This window comes from Orcinus orca, chromosome 3 (genome assembly GCF_937001465.1).
Source record: "Orcinus orca chromosome 3, mOrcOrc1.1, whole genome shotgun sequence".
Taxonomy (NCBI): domain Eukaryota; kingdom Metazoa; phylum Chordata; class Mammalia; order Artiodactyla; family Delphinidae; genus Orcinus; species Orcinus orca.
The window spans coordinates 87564647-87582805 of record NC_064561.1 but is presented as its reverse complement, the minus strand read 5'-3'; the positions used below and the strand labels follow the sequence as shown (position 1 = coordinate 87582805).

Below are 18159 nucleotides of genomic sequence, written 5' to 3'. Positions count from 1 at the left end.
GTTACATGTTAATAAAATCACAAAGAGTACAGATAACATGAACACAGAATTATTCAGCAGAACAAAAAGATATCCCTTAACACTCAAAGGGAAGGTAGTTTGGGGAAAACAAAAGGAATTAATAACCACACATTACAAAATATGTGGTAATACAGGGAATTCAGAACTCCAATTATTCCAGCTAAAAATAATAATATAAGCTATTTCAGCAGTATAAAATAAATAAATGATCGGTCTATTCAGGATAGTCTGATTCTTAATTGGCATTTTAGGGCTGTAATACAGGAGAGGCCGTATGTAGGCAGTCCAGTCAACAGTCCCAGCTGAGCACAGCCTTCCATCCATCGCTGCCAAAGTGCCAGATTCATGGAGAAAGCTCTTGGACCCACCAGACCAAACCAACTATTAGATGAAAATCACCAAGTGACCTCTGACAACAAGTCAAACTGAATTCTTGACCAACAAAATCGTGAGATACAATAATATGGCTGTTTTAAGATACTATGTTTTGCAGAATTTTGTTACGCAGTTTGTCATGGGTTCCCAAGACTACTCACAGGTCTAGTGATTCACTAGGACTCACAGAACTCAGCATCTAGTTCAACGTATGACTAAGACTTATTACAGCAAAAGAACACAAAGCAAAATTACCAAAGGGAAAAGACACATGTCCAAATGAAATCAGGCTCAAGCTTCCAAGAGTCCTCTCCCAGTGAGGTCGAAGAGGATGCACTTAAATCCTCCAGCATTACACTGTGACAACCTGTGTTAAGTGCTGCCTACCAGAGAAGCTCATTAGAGACACAGGGCCCAAGGTCTTTACTGGAGATTAGTTACATAGACACCCTCTGCCTGGCACGCACCAAAATTTCAGACTCCTACAGAAAAGCAAGTATTCATTGTACACCACATTGTTTGTACAACAGTGAGCCACTCATCCTTTAGGGAAAGTTTATATCTGTGCAGCAAACTGTTTACCATTCACATTCTCAGATGCCAAAGGCCGTTCTTGCAAGAATGTTTCTAAGGGGCTTCCCTGGTGGCGCAGCGGTTGGGAGTCCGCCTGCCGACGCAGGGGACGCGGGTTTGTGCCCCGGTCCGGGAGGATCCCGCATGCCACGGAGAGAAGCCACTGCAATGAGAAGCCTGCACACTGCAACAAAGAGTACCCCCCGCTCACCACAATTAGAGAAAGCCTGTGTGCAGCAACAAAGACCCAACACAGCCAAACATAAATAAATAAAATAAATTTAAAAAGAAGAAAATGTAGGAATAACTTCATTAAAAGCACACAAATAGAAGCTTTCCATATACCTTTTTCAATATAAAATAGCCCAGGCATGCCAAAAATAACAGCATAAAGTAAAACCACAATAACAAACTAAAAAAATGTAAACACTTTCATTGTTAAATAGAGAAGGTAAATTTTTTATATTCATAGAACATGCACAAAAATTTTCCATGTACTTACCCTGATAAAAATCATAAAATTATTCACAATATTGTTGGCAATGTTATTTTATCATGATCCAACAAAATAAAAATAAAAATAGCTACAAAAATGTTATAACACTTGAGAATTAAGAACTCTGATAATCCATGGGTAGAAAGAAATCAAAACAAATTACAAATTATATCAATGGTATAGATACAAAAACACATCAATCCAAAACTATAGGATACAATGACAATTATACTAAGAAGAAACATTACAGTCTTCTTTCCTTTTATTATTAAAGAAGAAACTCACTAATCTTAATAAAGAAACATAGTACTTATAGCACAAATCTTACAATCAGAAAAAATAATTTAGCTGAAAAAGGTAAAATAAATTGATCAAGCTAAAAGTTCAAATTGATGAAGTAAGAATAAAGTTTAATAGCCATTAAAACAATCTAAAGGCTAATACTTCTAAAAGCTCAATAAACAAGGAAATCCCTCTTGAGTCTGTTCATGGGGGAGAAAAGTGTGTGTGTGTGTGTGTGTGTGTGTGTGTGTGTGTGTTTATGATTAGAAAAAAAAAAGGGAAACATCCAGAAGAAATTAAAATAAGTACTTAAGAATATATAGGTATATGGCAAATAATCTGTTAACCCAAGGGAAAGGAATAATTCCCTAGAAAAGATAAACTATTAAAAAATGAAGCAAATAGAAGTAGAAAGCTTGAATAATTTTCATGAAAGAGTTTGAAAGAAGGGTTTTAAAGTTACCATTTTAAAGAGACCAGTATCAGGTGGCTTCACCATAGAGCTCCATGTAATTTTTAAGGAGCAAAACTATTTTTTTTTTCTTCATTCACAATTTTTATTTCTTGCAGTGAACTTTTTATATCTTCAAAGTCAATTTGTCTTTAAAAAAATTAATACTTCTTATTCATGGTACAATCCATCCCCCCCTCCCCCAAGGAAAACAAATTCAGGGACGGAGTCATTTGGGGGAAGTTGAAATAGGTACTATAGGTTCGTGACAAAGGCTTCCCAGCCCACCGTCCTGTACATATACAACAAAATGGCAGCACCTCAAGTTCACCTAAATGAAGTTAGGTTAACTATTATTTAAACTATTCCAAGTCACAGAAAAATATTAAAATCTCTCCTATTTATTTGGTGAAGTTACCATTATCTTAGTACCCAAATATTATAATAAAAGTACATAAGACATATAAATTATAATTTAAAGCCATTAAATAAAATATAAGCTTCTGTAATATATCAAAAGGGTAGTACAATATGACCCAGTAGAGTTCATTCTAATAATACAAGAACAGTCCCACATTAGGAAATGTATCATCATCAATTACATCAACAAATTGAAGGATAAACCATATGATTATAATCATGAATGACAAAAAAAAGTATTTCATAAAAACTCAGTCATGCCTAATAAGAACAAAGTAATTTAGTATTCCAAAAATATTTAAACATAACACTTCTTAACAAAAACATTAATACACATAGAAATAAATAATCCTTACACTGCTCTGATTAAATGTCTGAGAAACTTTTATTACAGCTAAATGCCTAAACTATGGTGAAATCTGATGGTAGGAACTGACAAAGAAGGACAAATTTGAAATTTTCTGCTTACATATAAAACATACACACAAGCATATACATACCTCTGTACATAACATTTGCATATCTAAACACCATCAAATTCATATATAAACGCATATGTGTGTCCTCTCACAGAAAATATATACATGTATAACTATACATTTGTATTTACTCTATGTTAAAATACTAGTTTACCTGTTTAGGCAGTCGGAACAAGGAATTCTTGTAGAAAATGTCCTTAGCCTGGCTCCATGTACCATCGATGATGATGATTGTGGAAGGATAAATAGGAGAATCTAATATAAATTCTTCCAAATTAGCAGCTTCAGCCCCTGGATATAATATTAATGTATCAGACTTCCGACAAACAGTTGAAAGTTCAGGATCTCTAAAAGTTTAAAATAAAAGTCTTTATTAGCCTGGCGGGGGTGTGGAGTTTTATTATTCTTATTGAACTTCATTCAAAAATACATGTCAAAGCATTTTGTCACTAGAGATATAATAAAGAATGACACAGCCTCTGTCTGCAAGCAACAAAACAAACTTGAGGGGGAAGGAGACAAGTTAAAAGTCAATTAAAGACAATAAATGGTATAATCTTCAAACTATAATAATAAGTAGCATCTACAAAAATATACAGCCAATACCAGCTCTAACAACGTCCTTTTAGATTGGTATCAAGGTAAAGATAGGGGCTTTTGCCACTCATAATACACATTGTACTGAAGGTCCCAGTTACTACAATAAGGCAAGAAAAAGAAATAAAAGGCATAAACATCAGAAAGGAAGAAATATAAATGACCCTATCTGCAGATAATCCTACTTACATTGAAAGTTCTAGGGAATCTACAAAACAATTTCTACAACTAACAAATACATTTAGAAAGTCATAGTATACAGGGTTAATATACAAAGCCCAACTGTTTTCTTATATACTAGTGGCAAAAAACTGAAAATAAGTATTTTTAAATTCCATTTACAAAGGATACTAAAAGTAATAAGTCTCTTAATCATTCCCCCATGGTTACATCACATACTCTAACAAAAAACTAAATCAATCATTCAGGACTTCCCTGGTGGTGCAGTGGTTAAGAATCCACCTGCCACTGCAGGAGACATGGGTTCGAGCCCTGGTCAGGGAAGATCCCACATGCTGTGGAGAACTAAGCCCGTGCGCCACAACTACTGAGCCTGCGCTCTAGAGCCCGTGAGCCACAACTACTGAGTCCACGTGCCACAACTACTGAAGCCCTCACGCCTAGAGCCTATGCTCCACAACAAGAGAAGCCACTGCAGTGAGAAGCCTGTGCACCTCAACAAAGAGTAGCCCCCACTCGCCACAACTAGAGAAAGCCCGCACGCAGCAACAAAGACCCAAATGCAGCCAAAAATAAATAAATAAATAAAATAAATTTATAAAAATAAATAAATAAATCATTCAATTATCAGATTAATATTAAATCAATAATCTTAGTCAGCTTTAGTTTAAAATCCATACGTGAATAATAATTTACTGAGTAAGCACTATATTTGGTACCATCAAAAATACTGAGCTTAGGGCTTCCCTGGTGGCGCAGTGGCTGAGAGTCCGCCTGCCGATGCAGGGGACACGGGTTCGTGCCCCAGTCGGGGAAGATCCCACATGTCGTGGAGCGGCTAGGCCCGTGAGCCATGGCCACTGAGCCTGCACGTCGGGAGCCTGTGCTCCGCAACGGGAGAGGCCACAGCAGTGAGAGGCCCAAAAAAATAAATAAAAAGAGGCACAAAAAAATAAATAAAAATTTAAAAAACTAATAATACTGCGCTTAATATCATAGGCTCAAAATGGGATAGGCTATTTAGAAAAATATCAAGTTTCTCATCCCCACGCACATCTGTGGAAGGGTTACATAGCCAAATGTCAGGGATGACCCAGATGGTTTCCACTTCTACCACCATAGATGCTCACCATTTTTGCAATAAAATAACCAAGATCCAAGCTGGCAGATTATATATCCACATCTATCCAAGAATTATAAAGAAACTATCATTATAAAGAGCCTCTGTGTGAAAGAAGTGTCACAGTGTAAATTATGTGGTTGCTCCCCATGTGAAGGGCTCTGGATGGTGCTTCCACTCCCAACAAAATGGCAGAATCTGCAACAGCAGCACCAAGCCCAGAGCAAAGCTCACCTCTGGGGGACAAGGCAATGCAAACTGTGCAAAAGAAAAATCTATATGAGAAAAGAATGCCTAACCAATAGTTTCAGAGAAAGGAAAAAAATGATTTTATAAAGTTCTAACATGATGTTTTCATAATACAAAGCTAAAATAATAAAGGAAGGAAAAAGTTTGGTCAATTCCTTGGGCTTGGTGCTGCCACTAGTCTTACTTAGCATTTTCATAAGTGAACTGAAAAAGAAATCTAAAAATATATTTAACTGTGTAGATAGGATCAGAGTAATTTGTGAAGGCTCTGAATAGGTAGAAAAGCAACAAATATGCTTCAAAGGTAAGAAACAACTTGTAGAAAAATTTCAATATACATACAGTATATTATATATATTTATAATAATGGGTTCTGTAATACAGTGTAAAATAAGATCCAAGAATATTACAGAACTGTCTGTGAAGATATCAACTAACAAACTGCTGCACATACTGGGCCTCATCAAAAAAAATATTTTAAACACAACAAGAGAAGGCATTCTATCATTTTTTTAAAATATGGATGTGCCTATAACTGGAACACTAAATATAGTTCTAGTCAATGTACCTTAGGAAAGCCTTCATGGGCTAGAAATGAATATATGTTTATATAAATGTATATCATATATAATTGTAAAAGAAAAAGAAAGAAAAACATTAACTAAATCTAATACAAGTACACTAACATCTTGAAATAAAATATCTTAACAAAAATGAAATAAACAGGAAATATACATGCCTTTTAGGCTCAACATATATACCATGGAATTTAGATAATGCTATAATTTGTTTATTCCATTTTGGTCTGTTTTTGTTTATGTTTATGTTTTGCTTATCTTGTATTATTTTGAGAGAGAAGGCAGAAATTAAATTTTTTAACCATTTCCAATGTACCACGTTCTAGGTCTAATAGGTAACTTGAAGGAAACCATTTTTAAAGTAAAAAAAGAATTCATTTAAATTGCCCTAAAAGTTAATTTACCTTTCCTCACTGAAGCGACGACCAATCTTGACTTTACACTTATCTTGGGGGAGACATGCTGCTAGCAGAGGAACTGTCCGCAACACCTTGTTTTCCTGTAATTAAATAATTAATTAAAACGTAGATTCTAATTAGATAAACACGCTTTTAAAACCTTTTGATGAACATCTGATTCACAGCATTATGTATAATTTTCACAAGTCTTTTACTACAGACCACAGTTTAATAAAAAGAGGTACAGTTTCTCTGACTTATCAGTATTAAATATAATACAAGTGTATATTTTTATTCTATTTGGGTGTATTTACATGTTTACTGATCAAAAAGGATAACATTATTCTAAATAATAAAGATTATGAAAAATGTAAATTTGTGTTTAACTAAATTGAATTCATTTATTCTGACAAACTTTTTATTTCACTAGTAATTACATTTTGTAGTATGTCAACTTGAAGGTAACTGCCTAGATATTTATGCCCCAAAAGCAAGGAAGTGCTCAAAAAAAACCAAAACAATAGGGCATATCAAAGGGACACAGAAGCCAATCTTAAAGAGCACCCAATGGAACAACTTGAGCAACAAAATAACAGTATTTGGATTATAACCCAAAGTATAAAATAAATACAGAGTCTAGACTGATATAAATAAATGATTGAATAAATAAATGGGAGAGAAGTGACAAATCTTCCTCATAGAAGAATTCCAAGTAATAAACATAAACTCTCCCCTCTCCAGGAGGTGGAGTTTAATCTCTCCCTCCTACTTGAGTGTGGGCTGGATTTATGGCCTTCCTTCCAAGGAATAAAGTATGGAAAAAGAAAAAAATTATAACTTTAGTGTGAAAAAAGCTGGTGACCATTTCTGTAAATTGCATTAACTATCATCATAGATAATGTTCACCATAAATCAGTGGGTTTTTTTCAACGTCCTAACTTCCAACACTAAAAACCACCTTTCTGGTTGCCACAAGAATTCCATTCTTAATCCTTAGTAAAGTCAGGTGCTTAGCTATTCTGCTTTAGCCTCATACTTTTCTTGGTTATTTTGGTCTATAGTGCTCAGTCACTGCCTGGCTCTTCTCCACTGGCCCATCTCGGAATGTCATGCTTGATCAAATAAGTGACAGAGGCCCTCTCTAATCAGTTTACTTACATAGAGCCCAATGTTAGCTTTACCAGTTTATATAATCCTGCATATACATATCCTCACAGTGAATAACTTGTGTCTATAAAAAAGACAATGTACTAAAGGAATACCAAATATTACTTACTTTCCTTTAGGAATATCAGTTATTTAGTAAATATACAAAATAATAAAGTTATATATGAATTTATAAAAGTAATTAAAAATAAATTTATAATTACATTATTTACGTTTAAACAGAAACCAAAAGTATTGTAGTAACAGTATTCAACCACCACAAACAGACACATAGATACACCCTCAGGGACATTTTTGTGTTTACCTCTTTCACCCCTGGGTCTTGGAAGTATTGATTAAAATAGCATGTAAAAGGTAAATTTGCAGATGCTGAGAGTAGTTAAACTGATCTACCTAATATAAAGTTCAAAAAGGAAACAGAAGAGTCTGAATTTGCTGGGATTTTAACTAAAAAGAACATGTAGCAGGCTGGCACTCTGAGGAAGCCTGAAAACAAGTTGGAGCAGCTCGTATGATGAATGGGACTAGCAGGAGATAGGCGAGAGGGAAGTTTCAGGACATTTTCCAGCGTCTCATACTGTTTTCCTCCCTCCTTACCATCACTATTGAGACTTCGACACATAATTAAATCACTTTCCAAACTTTTGTCAAAGTAACACATGTAAAATAGTCAAATTAAATGGTGCCTAAAGATTTGTAATGTTCCCAGATACACTCCCCAATACTACTTCCTAGAGGCAATCACTTTAACTCTTCTATTTCTTCCAGTAGTTATGTCCATATTTCTATATATGTCTTGCTATTTCTTATCAATTTTAGCTATTATCTAAAAACTACCATTTATTATCATAATAGCTAACTTTAACGTATATAATTCTAAGTGCATTTTATATATTATTCATTTACTACGCACCACCACCAAGTAATGAAGTATATTTTTTATTATGTCCATTTCACTAATGACAAAACTGAAGCACAGAGAGGTTAATTATCTTGCCCAGGGTTACAGAGTTTACAGAGCTGCTAAGGATTTAAACTCCTGAGCCTTACTCTTAACTACAGCATTCTATAACTACAGCCTCTCGTAATAAATGAAAATTTAGCTTTCTTACAACACTCCTTACCCTTACATCTTCTAATATTTTTAGTTAAATCAATAAACAGTATTTACATAATTAATGCCTACATATACGTAGTTCACAAAACGCCAAGCAATTTAACACGTTTCTTTCTTGTAAAGTATTTTTGTTATTCTTGAGATAACTGTTTTGTTTTTATCCTTAAGTAATTTTCTATATGCATATACCTACTCTTTGAAATGCTCCATCATATCACCTCCATTTCATCCACTCCATCAAGTCTTCTTTTCTCAAAGCCCCCTCCTAGAGCCTATCCAAATGGTTTTCAATCATTTTTTAGGGGAAGTCATCAAATTGGCCTATTCTTTTATTGAAAACAGTATGCTGAGATTAAGCACAAGGCAGCCAAGTATGATTGACTTAGATTAAGATTGTAAAGTTCCTTGGAACTTTAAGGAAAAACAATATGTATGTACTTGTACATACATAAAATACATTTATAGCACACACAATTATGGATGAATCATCTAAACTGTGAATTAACTATGAAGGAAGGAAGGAAGGGAAGGAGGGAGAGAAGGAGGAGAAAGTGGGGGAGGGGGTATGGAGGACAAGAGAGGAATGAAGAAAAAAAGGAACAAATAAGAGATATGAAAACATTAAAACTGCCACAAATCTATGAAAACACCTACATTTTAAAAGCCATCTTATGTCTGGAACCATACAACAATGAAAAGGCCCCATACTATGCATATGGCAAAATGAAAACAGCACTCAACATCAAAAGTCAAGTTTTAGCCACAACTGTTATGGCCAGTAAGCTATCATTTTATGTAAATTTGAGCTGCACCGTGTTGTATGTTTAAACGCAGTAAAATAATGCTAGTGATTAAAGTGTCACAATCCTGACAAAAGCATGTTGTTAACACTGAAAAAAAAAAAGGCTGCCCAACAAATGAAATATTTAACAATTTGCAATAAAAGAATAATTGCTCCATCATTTGGAAAAGGAAAGTGACAGATTAATATACTTTAATGTCTTTGTTAAAGTCTTCAAGTGGTATACACCTCAGAAATTTAAGAAAAAATTATTCCTCCTTCAAAAGCCTGGAAGAGTTTTAACTTCAGTTTACAGTAAACCCATTTTTGTACCATGCATCAACTAGTTTGGTATTGATGATAATTTCTGGTTTTCTATGATCTCCTTCGCTCCTCTCTTCATTACTGCAGTTAATCAAGAGTTACTAACATACATACACACTAGCACATGCATAATTCTCACCAACATATGAAATTATTAACTAAAAAGTCTTTCTATACAACACGTACACATATTTTTATATATTTATTTTTATATATACATGTAAAACATACATATTTGTTCTATTCACTTAAAGAAGTAAAAAATTTATTTTACGCATTCATTTTATAACACTAAAATGCTGAGCATTATCTCTGCCCTAACAAGAAAAGACATCAAAGGATACAAGCTATGACCAGAATTTAAAAAGCAATAATTTCTTAGCTCTCTACTCACAAAATCTTTTTTTCCTCTATACAAAATTGTTGGAGTTCTAAACTTCTATATATTCAATATTCATTATACAATTCAGTAATGTACTTTCTATGAAATAACACCATTTTATGAAATAACACATTTTTTGTCTGTCTATAAAGCATATGATACTATACTATCATATAATATATAAAAGAAACTATTTTTTTCCCAAAGAGAGCATTTATCATCAATTTATTTTCAAAAATGCTGAAGAGCTGAAAGGGATGAGTATGTTCATCTGTATGCTTCCTCTTGTATCCTAATATTCTATCTGAAATTGTGTATTTTATAACATCTTACCTCTGCTGGATGCTGAATTATGTACAAGTGGGTAGAGATGTGTAGAGGATGCACTGGTAGAAACGGACACAAACACACTTTCTGAGGTCGGCTAAAGGGCAGAAAAAAAATGAAAACCTGTATGTTTAAAACAAAATTATATACCAATAACCTAAAATTTGAACATAATCTCACTTCATTATATAGATTTGCTAAAGCTGCATTCTTTAAAATGATACCAAGAATGAATTTAATCAATCATATTTTCAATATGAGAATTTGAAAAAAGACTCAAGTAAATTTTTTACCATCCACATAGATCAAAGTACCTCAAAAAATCTTGCCTTAATTATCTTCAATGGAAGAATACTCATAAGTCACCACCATGGTCTTTTTATTCATGAAGAAACACTTCTAATAATTTGCATTCCAAATCAAGAACAGATCTCATGTCAAAGAGAAACCTGGCAATTGATCTAAATCATCTGAAGTTGGAGAGAACAAAATGATGATAAAATATTAGAATATAATTACCACCTAGAAGAGAGTTCTAATCAAACTTAGCCATCAGTCAACATGGAGAGCTTACCAATTGTGAGAAGAAACCCAAACGGGCCACCAAAATATTTTTGGCTAGAATTATATCCACAGAACACCAGTTTATCCTTTTGTTTTCCCTTTTGTTATTGTTTACTTTGTTGTTTTTGTTTTAGTTACTTTTTAGTGCTTTACTATTGTTTCAAAAATACTTATTACAAAATTCAGATGGAATAAAAGGGTATACTTCCCATCTCAGTCCTCCAGTCTGGTGCATTCTCTTCCCTAAGGACAACCAGTGCTTAGTTTCTTGTGTGTCCTTCCAAAGGTATTGAAGGAATATACATGGATAGTTTACCATTATATCCTATATTTAATATGTGTGTTTATAATATGAAATTCAACAAACGGCCAGATACAGTATATGATGGAAGTAAATTTTCACAATGGATCACTATTATAGGCAGATGTTACATGCCATTACAATAGTACACAAGTGAATGTTATATTAAAGGGAATTCCCAACAGCATACTTACTACTAGAAAACTGATCACTATCAACTGTTTCCTCAATTTTACTTATGTTGAGTTATAGCCTAAGGTAAGAAATACTTATATTAATAAAACACAGTGCAAGTAAATTGGTTCAATTATATCTACCACCTCATTCTACAAGAAACTGTCAAACCTTTGCTCCTGCTGAAGAAATCATCTAGACAATATCTTACGCAAAGGTAGAAATGTATTGTACAACATGACCCCACTTGCCCTCTCCACCAATGAACCCAGAGTGGATGATTAACCAAAGGAAAATCAATATACTTGTTTTCCAGTGATGTCTGAAATGATTCCGTGTGACTACTCAGACCTACAATGGGTTCCTTCTCAGGAATGTGAGATTTATAGGAATGGAGAGTCTTTCAGCGGTCCCAAGAAGACCACTTAAACATAAGTAAACACCGGAGCAGTGACTGATGGAACTACGTATACTGACAAACAGATCAAGGGCTGCAATTAGAAAGGATTTCCCATTCAATAGGAGGAGGAAGAGAATGAGATACATTAGAATTCTAAAAGTTTAAGTTTCTGATTTTTTTTAAAGATTTTTTTGATGTGGACCATTTTTTTTAAAGTCTTTATTGAATTTGTTACAACACTGCTTCTGCTTTATGTTCTGGTCCCTTGGCCCCGAGGCACGTGGGATCTTAGCTCCCCAACCAGGGATTGAACCCACAACCCCTGCATTGGAAGGCAAAGTCTCAACCACTGGACTGTCAGGGAAGTCCCTAAGTTTCTGATATTTTTATATGAAACTCTGCATATGACTGCAATGCATGATCAGATGTCAGTAAAATTCTTTTATAAAATGTAATTTAAGATCAGATGAAGCCATTTTTTAAAAATCAGAATTTAACTGGATATCAACTTACATATTTATAAATTATATGATTCTAAGAATATGAAAGAATGCAAAAATGTCATATGTCTTATGCAGGAAGCATCCACATATCAGCAGGGCCAAAGAACTGCAAAATCCAACAAGTAAACAAGCTGAGTGAAAGCTGTAGATTTCTGTGGGTAGCAGAAAACTAGGTAAAATAAACAGTTAAAATAACATCTTTAGTTCATGACATATATAGTAATTATAAAGGTCCTTAGTATGACAGTTAGGATAGTGCAAAGAACTGCTTTAGCTATTGATAGCTCTGGGTTTCATGTCTGACCAAAACCTCTGTTCATGGGGGGAAAAAAAGTTACCTGGGATAGTAATTTCTTTACTGGAAGGACATGTTTGATCTTTAGGAAGATTTAGAATTAAGTAGTAATTTCTTTACTGGAAGGACATGTTTGATCTTTAGGAAGATTTAGAATTAAATAGTTTGGAGAGTTCTGCTTCCAGGATAACAGGGAAAGTTGCTTCAGAGACCCACACTCCAGTGAAACAAGCAAAACTGACAAATACTGTTTTATAAAACCACCATTTAAAGTCTCTGGAGGGACTTCCCTGGTGGACAAGTGGTAAAGAAGCCGCCTTCCAATGCAGGGGACGCGGGTTCAATCCCTGGTCAGGGAACTAAGATCCCACATGCCACGGGGAACTAAGCCCACATGCCACAACTGCTGCGCTCGTGTGCCTCAACTAGAGGGCCTGTGTGCCACAAACCACAGAGCCCACGCACTCTGGAACCCGCGTGCCACAACTAGAGAAGAGTAAACCCACACGCCACAACTAGAGAGAAGCCCACGCACCACAAGAGAGAAACCCGCACGCCACAACAAAGAGCCCACACGCCACAAACAAAAGATTCCACGTGCCTCAACAAAGTTCCCACGTGCTGCAACTAAGACCCAACACAGCCAAAACTAAATAAAATAAACAAATAAATAATAAATAAATCTTTTTTAAAAAAACTTAAAACAATAAAGTCTCTGGAAATTGTCCTAAGGGCATATTCAAATGAAGAAACATTATTCAAGAAAATCTATGAAAACTTGGTATTGGGATAGTTTGTGGCATTTGAGCCATAACCCATTTACTACCTTGCCCCAGTTTAGGTTGACAGAAACTCCACTCCAGGTAAGTGTGGCCAAGAGAACAGAGCTTCCTCTCAGCTTTCAATCAAGACTTACCATATGTCACAGAGAAAGGTAGACCATCAGCATCTCTCATCCTTCCAACTCCAAATTGAAGAAAATAAATTCCTGGTGAGTGTGGCCAACAGAGCAGTCTCCCTTCCTCCACCCAGCCTCCAGTTAAAAAACAGAAGCTGTACCACAGTGCAGTAGGCTGAAAATGCTGGGACCCCAACTGTTCTCACCCCAGTTCACTCGTAGGACAGAAGTTCAACACCAGAAGCAGCAAGTCAGAGGCTACTGACTAGACCTGTGCCCAGAACAGTGACTCAGAGAATCCACGTTGGAGGAGAGGCAGACTATAAGAGAGCTCTGAAGCTCTCCCTAAAGTAACTGACTTTATTTGAAATGGAGTGTGAGAAGTTCAAGCCTAAGGGTGCTCTCAAAAACAATAACTCTTCTTAATTAAGAGCAACAGCTAAATCATAGGCCAGCTAGTTCATCAGAAAGAACCATGGAAAGAGACAGCTAAGAAGAACACACATGCAGTCAGAAAAAAACTCAGAGTGGCCTCAAAAACTACCCCTCTCCAAATTTAACTGGATCAGACTGCTGAGCAATTTATTCTCCAGGGCACTGTATCGAAATGATAAAATGATCAACTGATAATTAGTGGAGCCTACTGGACAGGATGCAATACCAAAAGAAGAAGGCAGCTTAAAAGAAAGATGTTGTAAAGAGATACTCAAAGATAATCTACTAAAATCATTGTAATACTGGTGGTGTTTGCACAACTTTGCTAATATTACAGAAAACCTCTAAATTATACACTTTAGTAGGATAAATGCCATGGTCTGTCAATCGTATCTTAATAAAGCTGGTTTTTTAAAAAATATAAAAATGCAATGAAAAAAGAACGTTCAACCTAATTAGTAAGAAAGAGGCATTTTACCACTATTTGACATCATGTTATGTTAAGGTGGGTTTCCTTCTCTACAATGTAAGCTACCTAAGAGCCAAGGACTTGACCTACTTTCTTCACTTTTATATCCCAGCACCTAGCATAGTAAGCTATCAATAAATACTGTTGAATACATGAGGGAATACCTTTGCATTCCCTCTTACCTTGACCTTGAAATTCCTTTCTCCTCCTACACAATTTCTTATCCTATCCTTTCATTTTCTTACATATCAAATACTGATCTCTCCTTCACTTCCTCTCTAGTACTAAAGCAATTAGTTTGTATTATAAATGAAATTCAGAGTCCCAGATCTTCCTTTGACATTTTTGTTGTTTCGTTTCCTTTTGGCCACAACGTCCAGCTTGCAGGACCTTAGTCCCCCAACCAGGGATCAAACCTGGGCCCTGGCAGTGAAAGCTCCAAGTCCTAACCACTGGACCACTAGGGAATTCCCTCAGATCTTCCTTTGTTATCATTTGTGATCTTTCTGGTAAGCAATACCATATAGGGAGAAAAAGTATTTACTGAAGAAAATATTTACTTAAAAAAAAAACAGCTAAGCACTTTATGTACAAACATTGTTAACTGTGATTTAAGCTAAACCTAATTGTTTTGGTTTATGCTTTAACATGCTCATAAAATATCACTACCCATTTATTTTAAAGCATGTCCCCTTTATTAACCCCCTTATTAATTAATTAAGAATTTTGCTTATTTGTTATTAACAGCAATTTTTCTCATACTTTCCTACTCCACAATTGTCTGCATGTACTATGCTGGTGACTAGCTATCCAAATGTTAAACCATCTCTTACCAAACTAGTGAATAAGTGCAGAGAAATTGCTCTCCTCAATTTAAAATCTTTTTCCAAAAGAATAAAATACCTAGGAATAAACTTAACAAAGGAGGTGAAAGATCTGTATATTGAAAACTACAAGACATTAATGAAAGGAAATGCAGAACACACAAATAAATGGAAAGATATTCTGTACTCGTGGATTGGAAGAATTAACATTTTTTAAATGTCCATACTACCCAAAGCAATCTACAGATTCAATGCAAACCCTATCAAAATTCCAATGACATTTTTCACAGGAATAGGACCAAAATTCCTTAAATTTGTATGGAACCATTAAACCAAACAGCCAAAGCAATCTTGAGAAAGACAAATAAAGCTAGAGGCACCGTGCGCCTTGATTTCAAACTATACTAACAAAGCCCTAGTATTTAAACAGTATTATACTGACATAAAAACAGACATAGATCAACAGGACAGAACACAGAGCCTAGAAATATACCCATGCATGTATGGTCAATTAATTAACAACAAAGGAGCCAAGAATATACAATGGGGAAAGGACAGTCTCTTCTAAATGGTGTTAGGAAGGTTGGACATACAGATGAATGAAAATGGACTACTATCTTATACCATACACAAAAATCAATTCAAAATGGTTTAAAGACTTGAGTGTAAGGCTGGAAACCATAAAACTCCTAGAAGAAAATATAGGCAGTAAGCTCCTTGACTTAGGTCTTGGTAATGATTTTTTTAATCTGACACCAAAAGCAAAAGCAAAAGCAGAAATAAACAAGTGGGACTACATCAAACTAAAAAGCTTCTGCACAGAAACAGAAACTATCAACAAAATGAAACGACAACCGACACACTGGGAGAAAATATTTGAAAATCATATATCTCATAAGGGGATATAAAGAACTCATACAACTCAAGAGTAAAAAAAAAAAAACAATCCAATTGAAAAATGGGCATAAAATCTGAACAGACATTTTTCTAAAGAAGATATACAGATGGCCAACGGGTACATGTAAAGATGCTCTACATCATTAATCATCAGGGAAATGCAAACCAAAACCACAATGAGATATCACCTCACATCTGTTAGAATGGCTACTGTCAAGGAGAATAGCAATAAATGCTGGAGAAGGTGTGGAGATAAGGGAACCCTCCTACACTGTTGGTGCAAATATAAATTGGTGCAGCCACTATGGAAAACAGTATGGAGATTCCTTAAAAAAATAAAAATAGAACCGCTATATGATCCAGCAATTCCCCTTCTGGATATTTATCTAAAGAAAATGAAAACACTAAATCAAAAAGATATCTGCATTACCATGTTGAGTGCAGAATTATTTATAATAGCCAAGATATGGAAACAAAGTGTCCATCAGTAGGTGAATGGATAAAGAAATTGTGATATATATACAATGGAATATTATTCAGCCATAAAAAAAGAATGAAATCTTGCCATTTGTGACAACATGGATGGACCTCCAGGGCATTATGCTAAGTGAAATAAGTCAGACAGAGAAAGATTAATACCATATGATCTCTCTTTATATATGGAATCTTTAAAAAAAACGTAACAAAACAAAAAAACCTAAGCTCATAGATACAGAGAAAAGATTGGTGGCTGCCAGAGGCAGGGGATGGAAGGGGGAGAAATGGATGAACTGTTTTTGTATTTTTTAGTTTAAAAAAATTGAACAAAAAAGTAAGTAAAATTTTTAAATAAAAATAAAATATTTTTCCAAAGAAAAAAAAAATCTCCCTACATTCAAACTTAATCCTTGAAGGCTTAAATATTTCAAGTCAATAATGGATTAAATAATTTATAAATCCAACAAAATTTTATTCAAACATTTACTGTACATCTTAACTATGTACCAGACATTAAGCATTTGGGACAATAAAAGAGAGAAAGATTACTGCCCTTATTGAATGTGTATGTTTTCACTGTGCCAGAAAAAAATTTTTTAAAAGTTCCTTGCTTCCTATGAACTATTATGGATGATAGGAAAAAAACAGATCAGATAACTACACATCGAACCTTATTATTTATCATTATTTATAAATAATGAACATTCATCTTAAAATAAAAATCAAACTACTTTTACAATTTATATAGATCTAAGGAAGAAAATTTAATATCTGAATAAATATCAACAGGTAAATTGGGTATAGGTTTAGGGAATAACTATTAAGATATGTCACTGACAATATCATTGTCTTGCTATGTGATCCTGACTGTGTCAGAGGTTTTCAATTTCCTTCTTCAAAGAACTAGTAATAAGATACCAAGAAAGTTCTGGTGAATAACTACTGAATCACAGGCAAATGTAATAAAAATGTAATTTTTCAACTAACTTATAACAGAATGACCAAAGTAAGAGCTGAGATTTTTTTCCCTCTTCAACACTTACAACACATTGAAAATGTATTGTAAATACTGTTCTCTATCACTGGGGTTTATCTTCTTTAAAATCTATACAACCAATTAATGTTCATTATATTCTTAACATATAAATGGAATTTTCAAATAATTTCCCTGAACAAATTTTATGAAATAAGCTTTTTCTTCTTTTCTCAATAAGGTTGTAGAAATAAATACGTAGGCTTCCTGTCAGACTAGGACTGACTGGCTTCTGAAGTGAATGCTGTAAAACAGGGGTAATCTGTCACTCTGGGTATGCTATCTTTGACAGCCTGTAGGGAAATAAAATTATATCTGACATATGACTAGAGATGCTAAAACCTACAAAAACATCTTCCAAAAGTTTAATTAATATTTAAAAGTTTAATTAATTTCTAACATAATATTCACTGAAAGCTATTTTTCTCATAGTACTAATAAGGCATACTTTAAAGATTAGTGAATACGGGACTTCCCTGGTGGCGCAGTAGATAAGAATCCGCCTGCCAATGCAGGAGACACGCGTTTGATCCCTGGTCGGGGAAGATCCCACATGCCGCGGAGCAACTAAG

The 18159-nt window shown here is 34.5% G+C and overlaps 1 protein-coding gene across 1 annotated transcript in view; it reads right to left on the bottom strand.

Annotated features, from left to right (window-relative positions):
- The window catches only part of DTWD2 (DTW domain containing 2), a 155496-nt gene that overhangs the window by 53082 nt on the left and 84255 nt on the right, over nt 1–18159 (bottom strand). The window contains exons 6-8 of the mRNA XM_004267481.4: nt 10324–10414; nt 6226–6320; nt 3252–3444 (exon numbers count right to left, since the gene is read on the bottom strand). Of these exons, the coding sequence (XP_004267529.1) occupies nt 3252–3444; nt 6226–6320; nt 10324–10414 (379 nt within the window). The remainder of the gene's footprint in view (nt 1–3251; nt 3445–6225; nt 6321–10323; nt 10415–18159) is intronic.